Here is a 21,501-nt window from a genome sequence, read left to right on the forward strand (position 1 = left end):
CCAAAGACTCTTTTGCAAGAGACTAGAAAGCACTACTATTCAAGTCAATACAACTTAACTTTCTAAAGCAGTTTTAAGTGGCATAATTTAAGATGCTTTTCCCAAGTATTAGGGATGCTAAACTCTGCAGAACATCTTATACAAATGTAACAGTGCGCCCCTACTCTTAGTATCTTCATTAGTCCCTAAAAGGCAAAAGGAAAGCCTCTTAAGTGTGGCCAGACTGAACAGCTGCCATCAAACTGCATTCCCAAAAAATCCTGCTCTGCAGAAGCACGTAAGCCTGTCACTGGCACTAACCACATCTTCACTTGGGTTTACTGATGGACTGTGCTATTCAGAAACTTAAAAGAACTACAAAGCAGCCTGATTAGTTGTATTTATTCATTTTTTTATTAGGTTTATTATGACTTAGAGTTTCTATTACTCCAGCTGGGTAAACCACATTTGAGTAAGTTTAACTGCAGGACTTCAGTTTCAGCCAAAATCATTTTTGCATTACTTTATTGTAATATAGATTTAAATTTAACATTTAAAACTTACTTCATTAATAAGCAAGCCAAGCTCAGTAGCTTCAGTGCAGGATGTACTTTATGTAACTTGCCGCACATTCATGTTAGATTTGATGTACATGGAGAAGAGACCGGTCAACTATACGATTCATAGGAGAAAGCAAAAGTAAGCACCATTTTTACCAAACTAAACAGTTCTCAATTCAGTGTTTCTTAGAGAGAAAAAAAAGAATCAACTCACTTCTGGCTCCAGGAGCTACAGTTCGGATAATAGCTGAAAGCTATTTCCAGAACATCAATTTTCTACACTGGCACAAGAAATAGTCTTCAAAGCAACAGGTACTGGACTTTTTTTTTTTATTTTTTTTTTTTTACTTAAGAGACAACCTGTTCTCCTTGTGTTTACCAGGTGAATACATGCATTTTTGATCATTCTGGCAGAGGTTAACAAAGAGCAAACAGTTGGGGCTAAACAAAAAACTATCAAGAAGTTGCCAAATATTTAAGGTACAAGCAAAAAAAACATTAATGCAACCAGTTTAATACCTAAGCCTGCTTTCTTTCAAAGAAAAATGGCACAAATTAAATAAATAAACCAGACAAATTTAGTTTTAGATGGTAGTAGACTGAATTAATGCTTCAAAGCATTAACAGGATTTATTTCACTGCAAGGAAAGGGAAAAGAAATTTGAACAGGCTCTGTATATTTGGGCTAGACCAGAAGCACTGTTACAGTTCAGTCCATATATGCAGAACCGATCCCAGTATGTTGTTACCTTTACTAATAGTAAAGTGTGTTAGAAGTTGCAGAGCATAAGCATCTTAGTTGTACAAGCCAGTTAATGAATAAACAGAAGAGCTGAAGAATGGTTCTCACACACATCCTTTCTGTTCAGGACTCCAGATTTTTCTTCTGGAACAGAAAACTCTCACTGCCAACAGCCTAATAAATACTAACAGATATATTTAGATACCATCTTCAAAATCTTTGTTGAAAATGCAGTCTCCAAATGAAAACTAGCTTTATGCAGTATTAATATTTTACATAAAATAAGTCTTATGAATCGTAGTTAATAGCAGTAACTGAAATTAATGTATACTGAGTCTTCAGGTGATGTGCAAGTTCAGCTATGTAACACAGGTGGGGGTTTTGAACAGTTCTTACCATCTCGCTTTGGACAGTTCTTACAATTGTCCCATGAACTACAGAACCTCTAGCTACAGTACTGTGCAACTGTTGACATCTTCAAGAGCTCTTAGATGTAAAGAAATCTGATGGAAGCACCACAAAGCAAGAAAATTATGCTCTTAGTAGAGTGCCTTGAATTCTGAGAATTTGACACATCACTGCTGTCTTGCCTTGACTACAGAACACCAATGAGAGGACACCAGGGTAAAAGGGTGCAAAACTACAGTGAAGTCTGTTTCAAACAGGGAAGATAATACAAAAAAGATCTGACTCTACAAGCACATAAGCAAAAGTCTTGAAGAGCTGTGTATTAACATGGAGCTCAAGGTGCCTTAACTTAGCTAGAACTTCACAATTCTTTTAGTATTGTGAATCTAGCATAGCTGCATTTCATCCAAGAATCAGCCTATGCTTCCAGTTAAAGCATGCATACATACCACCTCACTAAATACCTCCTCCCAACTTGCAGGTTTGGAGCTCTTCATTTTCTTATTCCTCCTGTACTATCCCTTTCCTTGGCAGAGAGTTAGAGGCCCTTAAAGCCAGAGCCCTCCACCAGACTTGCTGCATCTACATGTAAAAATAGTTAGGACACTCTTTTGAGACTGACACTTATCCTTCCCCATTCAGAAACGGATTTGCAGCAGATCAGTCTTGATCTCTAGTTTAGTTTTAGATTATACTTAAGTTATGGCAGCCAGAGTTCAATCCTATGAATGTAAGCTCAACACAAAAAGAAAGCCATTTATCCTTTTCATTCATTCTTACGGCATGTTTATCCAGAGCTTTATCAAACTTCCAGTTTTAAATTATTTTCTTAGCAACTTCACAGAACCTGCACGTCACTCCCTCCGAAGGAGGGAGCATCACACAGAATCTTGTTTAAGTTAGTCCAAGCTTCCACATGTGACCAGAAGTCTTACTTGTTAGAACACACCCCTTTTCCAACTATTCCCCCTCATTCCCTCTCCTCCCACCCCTCCCCAGCAATGGGCAATTACTTCACAAGAAATGCAAAATGGGATATGGGTGTACACAAAACCTACCCTTCACTAATACTGAACAGAAAAGCCTATTTTCCAATTACAGGACATCTTTCTCTAAATTTAGGTCAGCACTGGTGCAGTCTGCACTGTGTATGATTACCACGAGGATAATACCAATAAGTACATATATTTTCTCAAACTGATTTAAAAGCCTATGAAGTTAATCGGGGAAAAGTTTAATATTGCTACTTCAGAGCACTAAAACACACAAAGTGAATCCAATAAAGATCCTTGTATTGATTCAATATTAAGTATTAATTGCATGACCATCATAGCACCTCTTTACATTATCACACAATCACCAGAATTATCAACTGCTTTTAAAACTAAAAAGGGTACAGTCCAATATTTATAACTTGCACACTGTTACTATATAGAAACTAGGTGCATGGTACAGTGCTGCAAAAATGGAAGCCTGCAGTTTTGACAAAGATGCCAAGTCATGTTGTAGACAAATTTCAGTCAAACTGGCAATACTGTTTAAGCAAATACTCAACACAGCAGGAAATAAAGGACAAAAAAAAAGGCATTCTATAACCAAATAAACATCTGAAATTTCCTTTCCCTTTAAGAATACAAGTAAGGTCACTTTTAGCCTTGGAACGGATACATGTTCGCCTATGATGATCTTGCTAACTACTACACAATATCTGATGTCCTCTGCTAAGAATATAGTTTAAGAAAGCCGCAGTTACAAGAGGCATCTAATGTAATATCTAAAATTTCCTTTATGGCAATTATTGAATTCATTTGTCTTAAACAGTGAATATGGAAAGATGGCCTCATGTTTCCTTTTCAATAGTACTCTGAGGATCAAGTGGCTTTCAAGCAGCATGGTGGGTTTGAAATTTTTGCAGTTTAGATCATTCTGTTGCGTTTATGAGTTGGTGAGTCTGTAATGACATCGCCACACTGGGCTGAGGTACGCTTTCTAGTTCCACCATTGTCCAAGTGGAGTGCCATTTCTTCTGATATGAAAGTGTTCAAATCAACATCATGGAGTCCATTTCTCCTTCGACTAGCATTGGAGCCACTGCTCACGTGAGTGGGCGAGCCTGGGGTACTTGAGCGAACACTTATACTAGCCATTGCACCACTAAGACCTAGGGGAAAAAAAGAAAGAGCATTTAGGTCAAACAGTAAAGAAAGTAACTTCCCACGTGCGGCAGAGGGGATGACGCTTATCTGACTTCTAGTGAGAAGTAAAAGGCACTTCATCCTGTTATTTGCACCACACTTATTTGAAGTCCAGACCACATCTTCCCAGCTTATATATATAAGCATCTAACAATCACTAGAACTGCTTTTTAAGACATTCAAAGTGAGTTTATATACCAGGTTGTCCCAGAAGTATGACATGCTATGCAAAATGCATACATACTCAAGAGCAGACTATTTCACTACAGAAGCTTCACACTAGACCAATAGTTACACAGCAGGAAAACGCCCTACCAAGGGCTTTCCAGGTTGACCTGCCTTGGTCTCATTTCAAACACCACCACCCTGCTCCCCCTTCACTCCCTCAGTTACTGTCATTCTACAGAACATGGCAGTATGCCAGCAGATCTGACAGGTGTATACCACAGCTAGTTTTTAAATAAGAGTTTTATTTCATGGCTGCTGCTATTAGTCAACACATTAGTATTATCAGAATTCAGAAGAGCAATAAATAACAAATAAGCCAAGCAAAGACATATGACAATCCCCCAAAATTTGCTATCGACAGATCTGATCCAAAACACTGTCACAGGTACCCTGGAATTACTTTGGTTTGTGCTCAGGTTATTAATAAAATGTTTAATGAAAGCAGAGGTTTATTTATTGTAAAAACAAAGCCATAAACAAGAAAATAATGAACTTCATACTGATTTAAACTTTGTCTTCAGTAATGTTACTATTATGGTAACTTTGCAAAAGCAGGACATTCCAAAACATAAGCTTAATAAGGGCTAGTACATGAAAGCCTAACAATTCTCAGTTTGGAATTCAGGCTATATTTGTAGATAAACAGGAGCTCAGAGATAAGACAAACATCTTTGCTACAACAACTGCTTCAAATCTGAGAATCACTAGGAAAGTACAAAACATCTGTTGGTCCTAGAAATAAAGTACCAAAGCAAGAGTCATACAGGAAGATGAAGAGCAGAACAAAATCTACACCTTTGTATTTTTCTAGCAATAAGAACAAGCAGATGTTAAGCTGTCCAGGAAGATTTCTGTCTCAGTAGCCTTCAAAATCTTGAGCTCTGAGGCTTTCTCCAGTCTCAAATACTCTATACCTTTGTCCAACCATCACATCTTGTGTGTGCACAAAGCCACTTAATACACATCTTCATATACAGTCACATATGCAGCCAGAAGTCACACGCTGATAAATAAAGCCTAACAAAACCCTATTTATTAGCTGGTGATAGGCCAAATAACCAACTTCAGAAGCTCTGTGAAGACTGCTAGAGCTACTAGATCAGTTGCCAGAAGCCACAGTTAGAAGATAAATTCTAAAGCCATCTGCAGCAGTGGCAGGTTGATACAGAAGTCAGGATAGAACAGGCCAACCAGTTCCACTCTACTGCACATTACTGCTGAATGCATATTTAAAGCTTAGACCTTGTAACAGCACAGGATATACTTTTTACCCAGACTGAGCATTACGCAGGAACAGCCACTGATCATTGATGCTTTCTTAGAGCTTCTGCTTACAGCTCAAAGTGGTGTTCCAACATGACTCAGACACATGGTTTGAGGTCTGACAGGGACCCCGCGTGTTTTATTAGTATTAAAATCATCTTTTATTCACAATGGCAGAAAGTATTTAAACAGTAGAAGCTGTTTTAGTGAAAAGGTAATTCAGAAACAAGGTTTGTTCCAGTACTCCCAGGATTAAGGTCAAGTTTAAATTCAAAACCATTACGAAGAGGTTCCTATACATCTACCAAAGAAAGTAAAGCAGCTAACTGGATGACACAGATGAACAAGCAAAAAGCTAATTCAGATACCATAACTTGGATAAACCACCAACATGCAAAATTTGGACAGGTAACAAATCATTTCACAATTCAAAGATAGCAGCAAATTTAATTTCAACTGGCATTACATTAGAAAAAATATTAATTCATCCTGTACATTTAAATTGAAAAAAACTGACAGTGCACAGAAAGCAGTATTGCTTCAAATCCAACTTGATTGCAGAGATCTCCCCCCACATAACTATTCCAAGCAAAATTGCTCTGAACACCCAAGTTCAGTGTTGTTACTTCCACTGAGTCAACAATTTACACCACTTTAATCATTTAGTCGTAAATTATACAACTTGTAACCAAATGACCAATATACTAATTCAGTTTCATCATGACACCTTCTCATTATGTCTAATGCTCAAGTAAGGAGAGTAAAATTGTTCTGTAATAAATCCCCAAAACTGACCTGTGATGCGAGGATACCTTTTTTGGCAACACGCAAAAATTATGTTTAAGTAGAGCCTTTTCAAGTAACAAACATTTTTTAAAACAGTAGATATAGAAGTCTGAAAAGATGCATCTGTAATATGCTCCAGCATATTCTAAAACAGACTGCCAAGATTTACAAGCAATGCCTCAAGTAGGCATTAACCTTCCAACATTTAGGTAATAATGAATCACTGTACATTGAAATACACAAACAACCTTCAAGAGATGAGTTAAAATCTTCATTCAAACCTGATGTCAAAGGCAGGAGAGTAGTTTTTAATTAATTTCTATAAAGATAGGAGTACAAGGATTTTGCATCACAACACGGACTTCTAGTTGCAGTTTAATCTTGCATCTCATATAGGTATTTAATACTGAAGTAGTGAGTAACAGTCATTACTGAGTATGCTAACAGACTGAGTGACAACTTACCATCAGTTACTGGCAGTTAACCATATTACATAGCACTACACATCAATCCAAGAGAGCAGAACTGTCAAATGAAACATTTAGATCACAGCTTAGGACTGGGTAATCAAGCCAATATGGAAGAATCAGAAAGAAAATTCAAGGCATGCACTGAATTATCAAGTTGCCATTTCATGGCATCGATGTCTTTGAAGACAACCAGCAATGCAATTTAAAAGATCTATTTTTTTTGTTGACAGAGAAAGCATCTCTCACAAGCTGTGAACCACAGTTCATTTTTTTCTTGGAAAGTTGTTGTAATGCAAAGAGGAAATCTTAGAAAACCCATTTATTGTGAAGTATTCTGAGTTTTCAGTGGACTCAGACCTTTCCCAAAGCAATTAACCATTCAGAACAGTAAAGCAAGCAGTGATAGATACTAGGAAATAGTAAGACAACATTAGTTAGCAACCTCAAATTCACAACCTCAAATTTCTATGTTGTGATTAACACAACCTAATCACAGGCACATCAGTTTTGTCTATAAAACAGGATAGAGATTCAAACAGCTACTGAAGTGTCTTTACTTTTGTGATCTCATGACCACCCCTGTAGACTCCCACTGCTTTCTACAGGAGACATTTCCTTTTTTGAGAGGCCTTTAAGAAAGGTACATGGGTCTTTCCTTTTTAAACTTGAAAGGATTGAAGTGGAAAGCGTATTTGAAATATCTTGCAGTACCAACTACACTCTCACTCCTGCCATATCTTTCAGCCAAGTCATCAACAACATGGGTGTTTCATAACCAGCAGTTTCACAAAAACCTGCTTTAATACTTTAGAATATAGATTCAGATAAATTATAGTACTATTAGAAAAAGCTGTAGTATAGAAGAAATTGAGATCAATACTAGCTAACTTAGTAATAAGTACTCTCCAAAACTATCAAGTGATTAGAATGCTTGGCTAAAAGTATGTTTTATGGAGTATGAAATACTTAAGGTAAGTAAGACTGTCTATGCAAAATTAGCAAGTTTATCAACTCTGGCCTAACAAACTGGAAATACTGTTTTATCTACACTATAACTATGTCTATAGTGAGTATGAGTTATTCAGATCACTACCACAGCATAATATACCAGATAACTACTGTTCACTATAGTAACAGTATTAAATACTGTTTTTCAGAAGTTTTAATCAGGAAGTATCAAAAAGAATATTCACGCTTAGATAAGTGTGGCTAAAGGAGGAATTAGTTAATAACCCCAGATAAATACAAAATGGCATGCAGATAGATCCTTGTCACTCCTCTATGTCATACTCACCCTTTCACAGCACTGCTCAACAAGCAAGTTTTAGCAGGACATACCAATACACAACTTTGTGACAGTTATATATACACACAACCTTTAAGTTAAACTCTTTCAAACCAACCTGAACTCTGCTCTCCCATCTCCTCTACCAACTGCTTCTTCTCCACTCCACGAACAAGTGCTTATGTTTTATATTGCAGTTTAATATTTGGAGACAGTAAGAAGGCCTAATGGAAAGTCAGGCTCTTTAAAGGGGCCAAGCCCCACACTTCTCCATGCTAGAGCCAGGGCTCTACCCCACAGAGAGACTGAATCACATTAGTGATATACACCAACCTTAAAATTAAGAAGCAAAAGAACTAACAGTCCCTCACTGCACTGTTGCCTACTGACATCATTTTTAGTGAAGAATGCTCAAGTCTAATGCATTTCAGCATTGCCTTCGCATGCTTGCTTCTTCACCCTGCTCAAATCATAACATTTTCTCCTATTATGCTGGGAGAATGATTGGTAAAGCACAGAACACATCCCACATCAAAAGATCAAAGCATCATTTCAAACATGGACTATGCACAGCCACCAGCACTGTGACACTTAGTACGCTAGCTACAGCCAAGCAGAAAATGACCTGGCACATGTCAGCTTTTGGGAATCTTATAACCATTAGCTCAGTTTGATTTAATTCTGTCATTTGAAACTTACAGAATTGCATATGGCAATACACATCCAGAAAGTAAGTGAAGATATATCCATACCTATGCTAACTGCAATGACATTTTAGGGTCTTGTGGAAGTTAAAAACCCAGCTCTATTTGAGATGTTGAACAAAGGTATTTATCTTCTATCTTCTACCGTCACATCTTAAAACACTAGGCTTCAGATGCACAGTTCTTGAAGTTTCAGAAAAAAACTACTTAAACCTCAGAGTAAAATAGCATATATTACCTTGAGCTAACTACTCAGCTTTTCTTGAAAGCTTTCATTTCTTTCCAGGTATTCACAGTTCAAGTTTCTTCTCTAATGTTTTATTTAGTCTAGGGAATACACCTAGTTTGATGTTCCAGGAAATATTTAGTTATTAGCTATCTTGTTACCACAACTTCTGTCAAAGTTTTTAGATCTGATTTTGATGGTGTACCCTCTAAGTGCTTCAAAATACAAGTGTTTTGCCCATCGAAGAGCAAGATCAACAAGCTATAGGACAATGGTCTTTGGACATATATTGTACCTATTTGAGGAGTCAATAAACCAGCTCAACTTCAACAGAGCTTTATTTGGTGTCATAATACGAGAGATTCATATCTATCCCTGCCTCACTAAAAAAGACCTTGCTTAGAGCAGCAAGTTTTACCATTACCCACCAAATCTAACTCAGCCCATCCACATCACCAATAAATACTCAATTTCCACTTTCCTATCACTTGCACTGATAGGAAGCCTATCAGGAGAAAACAAAGCCTCACTCCTTTACATGCAGAAACTCCCCTTAAAGCCTCAGTCCTGAACACTTGCTGAGACTGCTACTCACTATCATCAGGTTTTACATTTCCTCACAATACCTAGAAGCAGAAAATCACTTTTAAACAGCCTGCCAAAAAACAAGATAAACATGGCCCCACACAGGGCATTAATTTACAAACATGTGAAGATCCTATACAGGTTTCAAAAATCAAAACATAGTTCTGAGAAGCCCTATGATAAATAGGAAAATAGTTTGGGAGACTGTTTAATTACAACTTCCTTAATGTTAAAGAAAACAAGAGGAGAAGCTGGAGGAACACACACATGATAGGCAATAACCTGAAAACAGTTACAAGGCCAAATACAAGCGTAGTCACTAAAGGATCAGCACAAAAGCATTTATGTCAAAGACCAGACTGAAACTGATATCAGGAGAACCTAATCCCAAAGGTGACTGACATGTAATCTTGTCAACCAGCTGATTAAGGAGGAGAGTGCATTTTAGCCCCTGCAGTGCCAGTACAGAACAGGGAACTTCCTACAGTCCTCATGACCCTGTATTAAGTAATAAAATATGAAAAAGCTTTATACTTCATGGTTCAGATTCCCACATTATAAAGAAGTGACTTCCATAAACCTATACAAAGCAGATGCCAAGAAGCAATACAAGGGCATGAAAAGAGCTATGTTACCAATAAAAATGCCTGAGTTTACTCTGAGAATTCACTGTACTGAAGTGAGTCTACCCAGCTTGCTCTCACCTGACAGTAAGCCTTTAACTATAAAGCCAACAGCACACTGGATTCAACCAGTTTCAGAAAACTATTTTTTTTTATAGGAGGGTGTTTATCACATCATTATCAGGTGAAAGTCAGCTTCTGCAGTTGTTCTCCTCATGAAATTAGCTTTACCTACTGAATAAGCAAACACTGGTGCACAGAATTCTCTAGCCAGCTTCAAATATAAGAAGGAAAGCTGCCAAAAACTACATGACCGGGTGGAAGTATGCTTGATTTAAATGGTAACAGAGCAGCAAACAATACCAGAATTAGGCTGTCACCTAGACAGTAACAGTGTCTGGCTTACATATCTTGAAAAGCCACCACAGCATAGCAGAAGCAAAGACTGCATTTTCAGGAATCCACTCATCTAACTCATGAATTGCACCCCCCACTGAGAATACTGTGACTGTAAAAATGCCATTTAAGTTTCACAAGTTGTATTTCTAGATAGCTTGACTTTTTTTTTACTGTTAAATGGTCTACTATTATACCTTAAGATATCTGCTACCCTTTGGAATTTTAGAAGGCATTAACCCCACAGTTGAACTGCCTCATTTCACCTCAGGAGCAATTTAAAACACATTTTCCTTTATCACTTGCTATGGAACAGTCCAGTGCAGAATAAACTACTGAATATTCATATCTGAAAAGGAGAAAAGACACACAACCAACACTGTTGGTGATAACAAGGAAGGAAATTCAGTATGACACTGGAAGACATTTAAGACTGAAATTGAGCTAAAACTAAGTTCTGAAGAGGACTCAATTACTGCAATGATGTGCAAGTGAAGTATACTTCCCAGGGTACTCTAAATAGAATGCTAAACCATATTATCCACTGTATAACAACAAGGGTACTAGAGTAAGGTACCCCAGAGACAGAACTGACCCCAGCGTCAGACATCAAATTCCCTCCCTCACCCTGCAAAGATTTCCTAGTTATTTGCTACTAACCAAATCTTAATATTTAACTACCTGCTAGCATAGTATTATCATTTTCCAAGAATTTTGTTTACTTTAACATTGGTATGAATGCCAAGTCTCTTCATGCTTCAAAAACCCTACCAAAAGATGACACTTAACTGTCGAGTTCACAGCTATAGAATATTACAGCTCCAAACCTCATCTTTATACAGTAGTTTTTTCTCATTCAAAATATTTAACTATGCAACTTTTTAGTAGCTACATGCCTTATACATGCAAAAACTCCCTTAGAGAATGAAGGAGATGCCTTCAGCTGGAACATTAGGTACATGACACACAAGAACACCAACAATGGCCAAGGGCCAGACATGCTTTAAGAACCCCCACCCAATTTTAACCAAGTAGTATTGAAAAAAATTACTGTTACCATGCAGAGCTATGGCTTCACGGAAGGGTTGCAAATCAGTCTCTACAGATGAGCTAGTTTCTGTTGAAGTAGCTCGGTTAGGGGATACTACAGTCAGTCTTGGGGGAGCTCTAGAATTCCTTGGAGGAGGAACTTTTCCACATAGGAAGCTGATTAAGTCTTCTCTACGAATAGTTCTTCTGCGTTTTTTAACCCAGGCTAACACATCCTTATTCCGACGCTGATAGCCAATTTGAATTCCTACATCAAAGCTTCGCTGATGGGCATCCACACTTTCTGCAAGAAGACAGAAAAAAGTTCTTAGTAAGTGTTACAGAGAGCAATGTATAGTATGGCACACCACTGACACTCTTCTTTCCCATGGCTGACAGGAAGCCGTATCTGCTACAGGTTACTGTCACACTAACATTGAGGATGAGTCCTATTAAACCTAAAGAAAATAAGTATTAGCTAAAAAGTTCCACCCCCTTTACAAGTCAGAAAGTCAACAGCAACTCAAGCACCACCTAAATAGCATTTATTATACTTCAGGTCAACACTACAGCACTGGTTACAAAATCATATTGTATTAACATTAAAAACACACTTTGAGCTTGTCCATCTGAGGAAGGTACTTAAATCAACAGACAATGCACTTCAAGAGTTTGTGTCTTAAAGTGCACTAGTACAGTCAAGAAATCCCATGAACACAAATGGAGTAACTGCTTTTGTTGATTCCGATAGGTAAGGAATTTTCCAAAAAGTCACATTTCTTTAGTCCCTCTAGTTTCATCTCAATTTCAATTGCAGGAGGCCATAGTTTTGAAGCTAGTTAGAGTACAAGTGTCCCCAGTGCCTTTCAATTAGGCAATATACCATTTACAAAGGAAGTCTAAAAAAAAAAAAAAGTTTTCTTCCCCATTTAAGATCCCACTGCAAATTTGATATACAAAAGCTTAAACACATACTGTTTCCAATTAATCCTACTACAAAATACAATTTCATTCTCCATTGATGTAATTGGTCACCTGTGCACATCAGTTATAACAATGCCTCTAAGAAACTCCTCAATGCCCTGTATTACATTGCTTTCAAATTTCAGTAAGTACATTTCTGGCTACTAGTTTGAGTAAATTTCACACAACAGTAACAGGTGGGACATACCATACTCTCTACACAATTATGCTCATCTTGTTTGTCATAGATTTGTTATCAGAGCTTTGCCAACAGCTATTTCAGTTTTATGAAAATTAGTGCTATGTTAGCTCTTGCTCCATTAAAAGGCATCAACATATCCACTCCAATTTCATTTATTTGATTTCCATTGATTTTTTTTTTTAATCTGGCAGAGCTGATTAAAACACTTTTTATATTCTTGTTTTACTAATGAAGTCCAACATAAGAGCCATTTGCCCAGAATAATATTAAGAGATTTATTTAAGAACAGCTGTCCAAGATACTGGTTTACAGGTAAACAGTGACATACACATCTGATCTAGTTCTCACACACAAAAAACCCCAAAATAATCACTATTAAATGCTATTCTTAGACTTATATTCTAAGGCACCACTGTATGGTCCACAAAAGACAGCACTAAAATCTATGTTACCAAAGAGCAGCACTTCAAACATAACACAATCTACCAAAAAAGAAAACATCTCAAATTGGTCACAGCTAAATCTTGGGGCTTTTAGAATATAAGCTTATACAGGTATACATAGTGTACAATTAACATGTTACTTTTGCACACTTTAAGAGTATTTTGCTTATGCTGCTTTGTAATCCAAAGGCTAGAAGATTTACAAATGCTAATTCCTGTGAAAGCAATGGCAACACGACAGATTATTCCTCCAGCCATTTTATCCTGCACAGCCACTCAGGCTCCACTGCACTCACCAGTGAGAGCTCCCCAAACACTCTGGGGCTAACCTGGAAACTGACAATATTCCTTTAATCACTTCCTGAAATACCATGAGAAAGTCCTTCCAAGAGGTGAGGAGCCCAGCTTTAGGTGAATACTCTGCTTCCCTTGTGTACAAGAAAGAATGCTTTTACAAAGGATCAACTATGAACTAGTGATGAGGTCAAACACACCAACTGCTGATGTAGCCTGCACATATTTCAAGCGTCATTACCCTGGGAAAGATTAGATTTTTATGGTAGAAGTTACAACTACTTTGTTTACAGTTAAGCTGGCAAGATGCAAGCAGTCAGGCTGCCTGCATTCTGAAATTACTAACATTATTTAAAAAAGCTGAATGTTTTGTAAACTGTAGGCTCAGAAGTCTTATTTTAATATACACCTAAAGCTTTCTACAGTGGCCTTAAGTTCTAAATCTGATGTTACAAGCCATGGCTCCACATCTTTAGTACAATCTGGAAGATAATCAAATGTCTTTGAATGAGGCCCCTATCACCAGCACCAATCAGAAACTCGTGATCCAAGACCTTCACAGTGTGGTATGATATTAAACTTCTAATCTATTTTCAGAAAAAACACTGACATTCAAGACATCATGGCATTCTCCTTATGCACTGTTCCTCATGTAGCTCTTGTTAAAAGAATTTTAATGCCTCAAAATTGCAAACATCAGAAACCAGCTGACAGGGCAGAGGGCAGTTTGTGGTGTTCAGTTTACCACACCAAGAACTTCTCCAGTGCTTTGACAGAGTCCTCCAAAACACAAACATTACTGAGTATGTGAGAAACAACAGGAGATTTTTTAGAGAGCCACATTCATCGCCAGGGCAGGGAAATTCACATTAAGAGACTCCAACTTGCCTGGTATGCCAGCGCCTACATGGTCAATTTAAAATTGAAAGATGGTAGTTCTGAGCAGCCAAGGTACTTCAGCACTTCTTAAAGATCCGCTTTAAGGAAAGATCTGTTTCAAATGCTGGTTTTTGAAGTATTACACTGCACCTGACCAAAGACAGCTTCCTATTTAAATTCTAGTTTCCATAACTCTTCTGTTAATCACATCACTGCAGAAAAATAGGGCTCATTTTGCCTATAGCAAAAGCAATCAAATGAGATAAAAAAAATAAACAGCTTAAGTCTTCATAGTAAAGATGCTGTAAGGGAGAGCAATGCCATTTGTAAAAAAATGACAAATTATTCCAGATAATTTGTTAACACTGCCTACTGCTACTCTAGCACCATGCTCAAGTGACTTGTGTCCCAGACCACATTCTAGTGACCCATTCCCTCAGGCCAACACCTACCCTGTTACATGACATGCTGCCCCTCTATATGAGTCACAACACACACAACATCCAAATGACTTTCTGCAAAAGTCAAGTCTCTGGCAGCAAGGGTTATGCATCTACATTTCCTCCTTATTCTACCCACATCTGTCAGAAACCTGATCAGCCATCACAAACACATTAAGTTCAACTGCAGATCCAAAATGGAAAAACTGGCAACAAATGAAAGAACATGCAGGTAGAGCTATAGATAATGCTGTACAGACCAAGAAAAAAAAAATCATCCCCCACTCAAGGAAAAAAAAAAAAAATCAAACTAAGTGTCAGAAAAACAACAATTTGGAACTTCCAAAGTTTTTTCCATTCCTAGGAATGGAAGACAGTAACAACGGCAATCATACTGTGCCAATTTAAGCCTCCACTAATAGAGATATCATTTTTGTATAATCTTGTACACAAACTAGAAAACACTGAATAATTCTTCTGCAGACAATAATTCTTGTGACAACCCAAACAACAGCAGAGCTCAGAAACAGACCCTGACAGACAGAAACACACAGTAAACCAGCACAGCCGTGTGCAGAGTGCACTCTTAAAGTTTTGGCTAATGCTGCTTTCTTACAGCCACCCAGGACACAGTCATAGTGACATTCTAGCACTTAAAATAAACTGGGAGACTTACTCCCAGCTTACACTTTATTATTCTAAAATAAACTGGGAGGCCACGCTGTCACAACAAGATAAAACTTTCTGTCATCTAACATCTATGTAGAATTTTACAGACACTAAACCCAACCTATGCTTCACTGCAAATGTACATTACTATACTGATATCCCAAACATATAACACACCATGAAATATACAAAATGCAGGAAATTTAAGTACTGTTTAATAAGCTATTGCACTCTTCCCTTGAATTCATGAGAGCAAGCCACACATTAAGAACATCCTTTTTCAAGGGTCTCAAAATAAAACAGCTTTTAAGTTATTAGTCACCAACGTGAGGCAACCAAAAAGATTCAGCTACCGTCAGCTAAAGTGACCCAGGGAAAACTTGCAAGATTCAGGAAGCAGTCTCGGGTTAGATTTTATCAGGGTGAATAAGAGACATTAACAGGCCCTGCTTATGAGTAAGCCGGGGCAGGAGCAGAGCGGGGCCCGGCTGGCAGGGAGGGCTGCCGGGGCAGCGGGGGGGGCAACCCCTTACCTTTGTAGAGGTTGGTGACCGCAGTGGCGGCGTTCTGGAAGGGGACCCAGAGGGAGAGCCCCGGCTGCTGGCACACCCGGTCTGCAGGGAGGGAAGGACACACGCTGTTTATTTTGGAGTCACCAACTCCGAACGGCCATGTTAGGTTTCGCCATTTTGTTCCACCTTCCGAAGGCAACCCGGGATCAAGGCCGAGAAGGGCGGGCCGGCGGCTGGCCCGCTCCCGGGCGACGGGCGCGGCGACGGCGGCTCCCCCAACCCGCCGGGGGAGCGCCCTGCCCGGCCTCCGCCCGCAGCCCCCGCCGCACAATGGGGCCGGCCCCTCACTTCGCCATTTTGTCGGGAGCCTCTTCCCTGGGCTGGGCGTCAGGAGCCGCCGCCGGCGGGGCCGGGCTTCCCGGTCTGCCCCCACCCTCCCCGCCCCCGGACCCCGTCGCTCTACGGACATTCGCAGGGTTCGTTCGCCCCCGCCGACCGGGACCCTCCCGGCGCGGCCCCCCGCCGAGACCGCTCTCCTCCCTGGGTCAGGCAGGGCCGGCCCGACCTCTCCGCCAGGCCGGGGTGGGGGAGGCCAGGCCGGGCCGGGCCGACGGAAGAGGCGGCCCAGCGGCTCCGCCGGCGCAGGCCGCTCCGCCGCAGGCCGCGAAGGGCGATGTCCGGGCAGCGGCCGCTGTTCCCCCCTCACGCCATTTTGTTTTCCCGTCTGCCTCTATGGAGGGGCGCGGAGCCCCCGGGCCGGAAGCCCGCTCCTCCTCCTGCCCAGGCCGCTCTCGCCGCCACATCCCCTTTGTGACGCCGCGGCACCGTTCCCACCCCACCCCCGGCGGGCTCCCCCCCCTCCATACAGACCCCGCCGCCGGATCCCCGGGCCCGGCCTCGGCCCCGAGCCCACCGCGCCCCGTCCCGCCCCGCTCACCCTTGTAGAGCTGCGCCACGGCGGTGGCCGAGTTCTGGAAGAGATGCCAGAGCTTCTGCTGCTTGTGCTCGGGCTGCGCCGCCGCCTCGTCCTGCAGCTCCGGGGCCAGCGCCTCCTCCTGCTCGGCCTCAGCCAGGCACTGCCGCTCCCACTTGCTGAACCAGTGCTCGGGCCCGTGCTCCTGGATCTCCGCCTCGCCCTCCTCCTTCTTGTCCTCCATCCTCCGGCCGGCTCCGCGTCCCTGCTTCTCCTCGCCGCCGCCGCGCAGGCCCAGCCCCGCCAGACAGCCGCACTCGCCTCCCCTCCGCAGTCGGGCCGGCCCTACCTCACCCCCATGCTCGCGGGCCCGGCCCGCCCGTCCGCCGGCTCCAAACACACTGAGCGCCGGCGCCGCCCCGAGCGCAGTAAAAGCCCGTCGGAGACGCCTGGGAACGTGCTGCCGCCCAGCGCCCGCCCCCGCCGCCCGACTGGCCGCCGTCACCCCGGCACCGCAGGTTTGAACGGCATCCCCGGCTCTGATTGGTCCACCCGCCCGCCCGTCAGGTGCGGCGTTCCGCGGGGGGCGGGCCCCGCTGCAAGATTGGTTACGCCGTCACACGCCCGTGCGCGGATGGCGGCGGCGGCGGGGCGCAGGCGCGGCGGCCTCCCCCGCTGTACCCCGGTCCCTCCCCCTGGCCTGATGCGCCGGGCCCGGCGGCGGCTCCGCCTGCCTGCCGCCTCTCACCCCCCGCCGCCGGGCTCGCCGGGGGGGCCGGAGCCCCGCGGCTGGGCTGGGCTGGGCTCGGCTCGGCTCGGCTCGTCGGGTCGGGGTGTCCGCGGGGGCAGGGCGGTTCTGCCATCTTGGCGTTGGGGCCTGCCCCAAGCCGGGTGAGGCGTTGCCCCGCCTCGGGCTTCCCCCGCCTCGGGCTCCCCGCCGCCTCGGGCTTCCCCCCGCCTCAGCCGTTGCCGGCGGGGCCGAAGCCCGTGAGGTGACGGCCGGCCGCCGCGCTGCCCACAGGAGGAGCAGGTCCCCGCCCCGGAGGGGGTTTCCTCCGCCCGGCCTGCGGCCGAGGCCGGGGCCCGGCCCGGGGGAAAATGGCTGCCGCGGCGGGGCCGGGCCCTGCTGCACGGGCGAGCCCGGCCCCAGCGCCTGAGGGGGCACGGTGTCGGCAGGGAGAGTTGCGCCGAGGATTCCAACCCTCGCGATCCCTTTTCCACCGTTTTACACGCTTTTAATATTTACCGTTTCTTGCGGTGTGTTTGGACTGTGCCAGGCAAAATTCCAAACGAGACTATTAATCACGGCTTTGCACGTGTTTAAAGCATTCGCTTACCTCATGATCTCTTCGAAATGCTGCTGTGAAAATCCACCGAACCACTCCAGCCACACAGCTCCTTCCAGTCGGAGCAAATAGTCCCAGCGTGCGAGCCAAGCCATGGACCGGGCTGGAAATGGCAGGAAAGCACCTTGAGTTCCCCCTCTGGCCTCTGTAACGTTCTCGGTTTTGTGCAAAGGCCGGACGCACCCGCAGCCGGGTTTGCGCCCGCAGTGCCACTGCTGTGCCTGTGGCCGGGTCTCACATCAGCCCTTCCCTGCTATCGAGCTGGTGTTACACGTACACTGCCTAGTGCACCCATCCCACCCAAACCCGCCGGCTGCTGAAAACACAGGCTTCAGGGACTGCTTCCTCCTCTGACGGTCTGTTTCATTCAGCCCATACTTGTGCCCGCTTTGAACATGGATCTGCTTACAGCTTCCTAAAACGCACGGGAGTTCAAGCCTAAATCGTAGGTAGTGAGGAAAGAGAGAGTACGAGGAAATATTTAGAACTGCTGGGGTTTTTTTATCTCTGAGGACAACTGAAAACTAAAGCTGCAGGCTACTCTATTTCCCAGACCACCGAGACCAACGACCAGGGACCTCCTGCTTGGGGGTTGTGCCCTGGTGCCCCGTGTGAGCAGAAAGGATGCCGGTATCCGTACCTCTGCGCACGTGCTCTTAAACCAAACTTGTGGCGCTGGCTTTTTAACACACGTTTTGTAACACTAACGCACATGCACAGAGGATGAATGTTCTGTTCCTGTCCAGGTAAAGCTCTGCCCAATCCTTGTTTAGGATTCTGAGCTTCAGCAGGTTTAGGAGTAGTCTTAGGTATAAGGTATTGGGCTTTTATGAATATACAGAGATAGCATAGAAAAGAAAGGAATAAGTTTAAAAAAAAATTAAAATGTTGACAAATTAAAATCAGGTTTGTAAATCATATATTGATCAGTAAGTACATATTGTGGTGGAACATGGATTTAAGGAAAACAAAGTACAGAAGAGGAAACTATCTTTTCTATTGAATAGAATTTCTTATAAGCTACCTACAACTTGGAAGCGTTCATTCCTTACACTCTTAAACTGTTTAAATACTGAAAGGCATCAAGTGTGAATGTGTGATGGGACTGTGTTCAAGTACTTCTCCAATAAATAGGGTACTTAAATCCACCTCCCTCATCAGAAGGTGGGCAGAAACGCTCCTGTCGTCGTCAGTGGTCTGTGCGGATGCTCCCCGTGAGACCTGAGATCAGCAGTTGCTGCGTGGAGCTTGATGTAGAGGGCGACGCGGCTGCCATGGGGTTTGTGTTCCACGCATCTGGTTTTCTGAATATTTCTAAAGAGTTGCATAACATTGGCAGCTGTGAAATAAACAGTTGGTTACTGCAATACAATGTAGTGTTAGTCATGATTTATCAAGCGCACAGAGTCCTGAAATTTGGCTATGACTGATGCCCAGTCAGGGTAAGTCAAGCAGGGGGTTGTGATGCAGCACTTGGTAATCCTGGGCAAAAGCGTGGCACCCGAGTTTCCTGCTTTAATGTAGAGAAACCTGGGTACACACAGTTCTCAGGAATACCTGCAGCTGGTAGCAACCCCTGAGATTTTAAGAAGGCTGTTTTCCTTTTTACACACATCAGGCCAAGTGGGGTGGGTAACATCGGAGTTGTTGTATCAATTGTTTTTTACAGTGTTCAGAAATGGCCGTTTCTGAATGGAGAGGCTTCTCTCCATTTCTGTGGAGAGGCTTCACACAGCTGAGAATTGGGATACTGAATTTTGAAACTGGAAAACTTAACGTCATTTTTTGATAGAACGGATTAGAGAACTTTAACTTGGTCTACAGACTTCTTTATGCCACCTGAAGGTAAAAAGGGTGTTAGGGACCTGGGAAAGGAGTCGAGCATTTCCTGGGACTAGAAGGATTATGTGCCAAAGGAGTCCTGCAGGTAGAAAAGGAGCGTTAAATGGAGAATGAAGAGAACACTGATTGACTTTTCTTGGGTAAATTGTGGAGGAGGCAGCAAACGAGAGAAGAAAAAAGAACAAAAGCACCATATGCAAAAAACCCTTAACACACCCAAACACTCTTCTCCCTGATGCCTCCTAAGAGGCCTAGTGCCCGTATCCTGTGAGCAATACTGAGTCACTACAGAATTTTTCTTCCCTGTAAATAAAGAACAAGTTTCATGCTAATCCATTTTGACCTGCCACTGGTGGCCTGGAACAAACACAGCTGTGCTGGTTTTGGTCACTGGTGAGCGATTTGTTGGCTAGAGTCAAATGCAGGGAGACTGGGAGATCAATGGTGTGCGCACGGTGAATGTGGCGTCTGAGTAATCTGGGTGTTTTGCCTCTTAATTTCCCCTGTGGGAGCTCTGTAGTGATGAGAGCAGCGTGGCATCCCAACTGAAGTCTCAGGGGAGATAATTACTGGAGCATGATGAGGGTATGTTAATTGTAGAAGGCTCTGAAGACTTGTTTTATTCCCTTATGCAGGCTCTTACTGGGAGTTGAATTTAATGATAAATAAAGGAAAACATTTTTTAAATATGAAAATATGAAATTGGAGGAAGAGATGGGTTTATTGATAATATAATCTATCCAAAGTGAGCACTAATGTTTTAAAATATCTGAATGTATAGATAGCTGAATAAAGACATGGAAATGTTTTCACAGTGCTCAGAGAACTTTCATGGTAGTTTCTGATATTGGAGGAACTGAAGGGAGCAGGTATTCATTTCACCAAAAGGAAAAAAACAGGTCTGAGTGTCAATATTTTCATTTCCCCTCACCATTTTGTCCTTTGGGATCAAAATCTAGGTATGGTGTCCTCCAAAAAAAAATGGGTCAGCAGGGAAGGAAATTGTTCAGCTGGAAATTGTAATGTTTCTCAGGCAAAAGTTTTGAGCCCAAGTACCTCTGAAGTGGTATGTGTGCCTGAGCCAGCAAGCAGCAGGTATCTATGAGAAGTCTGGTTTCTAGAGGACAGCAGTGTGCCGGCTGTTGCATATCACATCATCAAGGGAGTTTAACCTGTTATTGATGCGATCAGTTGGGCTTTTATGTATATTGGCTTGTTACTGCTATTTCCCACGTGCTCCAACCCTTAGAAACACATGATCAGTCTGAAACAGAAACCGATGGAGAGATGTCAATAGCATCAGTGTACGAGGGTTCATAATGGTCATAAGAGCCTCCTATTCTCCTGTTTTGGAGTCATGGGAAGTAGAAAAGAAAGGAAATAGGATAAAAGGATTTCTTTTCCAATATCTGCTCCTAGGTAATGGTATGTTCCAAAACCCAAAACTAGATAAGCACTGCAAAAAGGCTATCTGAATGGTGTTTGGAATTTTAAAATGTTGATAACCTTAAATAAAAAA

At 42.5% G+C, this 21,501-nt stretch overlaps 1 protein-coding gene across 1 annotated transcript; it reads right to left on the bottom strand.

Moving 5' to 3' along the window:
- Window positions 1-403: 403 nt before the first annotated feature.
- Window positions 404-17,191, bottom strand: HAPSTR1 (HUWE1 associated protein modifying stress responses). Its single transcript, XM_074158485.1, has 4 exons — window positions 16,819-17,191; window positions 15,903-15,983; window positions 11,508-11,783; window positions 404-3,850 (listed from the first exon to the last, which is right to left on the bottom strand). Exons 1-4 carry the CDS (start codon window positions 17,036-17,038, stop codon window positions 3,606-3,608), a joined length of 822 nt encoding a protein of 273 aa, XP_074014586.1. The 5' UTR covers window positions 17,039-17,191; the 3' UTR covers window positions 404-3,605.
- Between the last annotated feature and the right edge of the window lie 4,310 nt (window positions 17,192-21,501).

The sequence above is a fragment of the Numenius arquata genome, chromosome 14, assembly GCF_964106895.1.
Source record: "Numenius arquata chromosome 14, bNumArq3.hap1.1, whole genome shotgun sequence".
Taxonomy (NCBI): Eukaryota; Metazoa; Chordata; class Aves; order Charadriiformes; family Scolopacidae; genus Numenius; species Numenius arquata.

Excerpts from the sequence above, each read along its gene's own strand:
- HAPSTR1 (XM_074158485.1), bottom strand. The coding sequence starts at position 17,038 with ATGGAGGACAAGAAGGAGGAGGGCGAGGCGGAGATCCAGGAGCACGGG. Across the intron at positions 15,984-16,818 it reads CGTGGCGCAGCTCTACAAGG|ACCGGGTGTGCCAGCAGCCG; the intron begins GTGAGCGGGGCG and ends CCCTCCCTGCAG. Across the intron at positions 11,784-15,902 it reads GGTCACCAACCTCTACAAAG|AAAGTGTGGATGCCCATCAG; the intron begins GTAAGGGGTTGC and ends GTCTTCTTGCAG.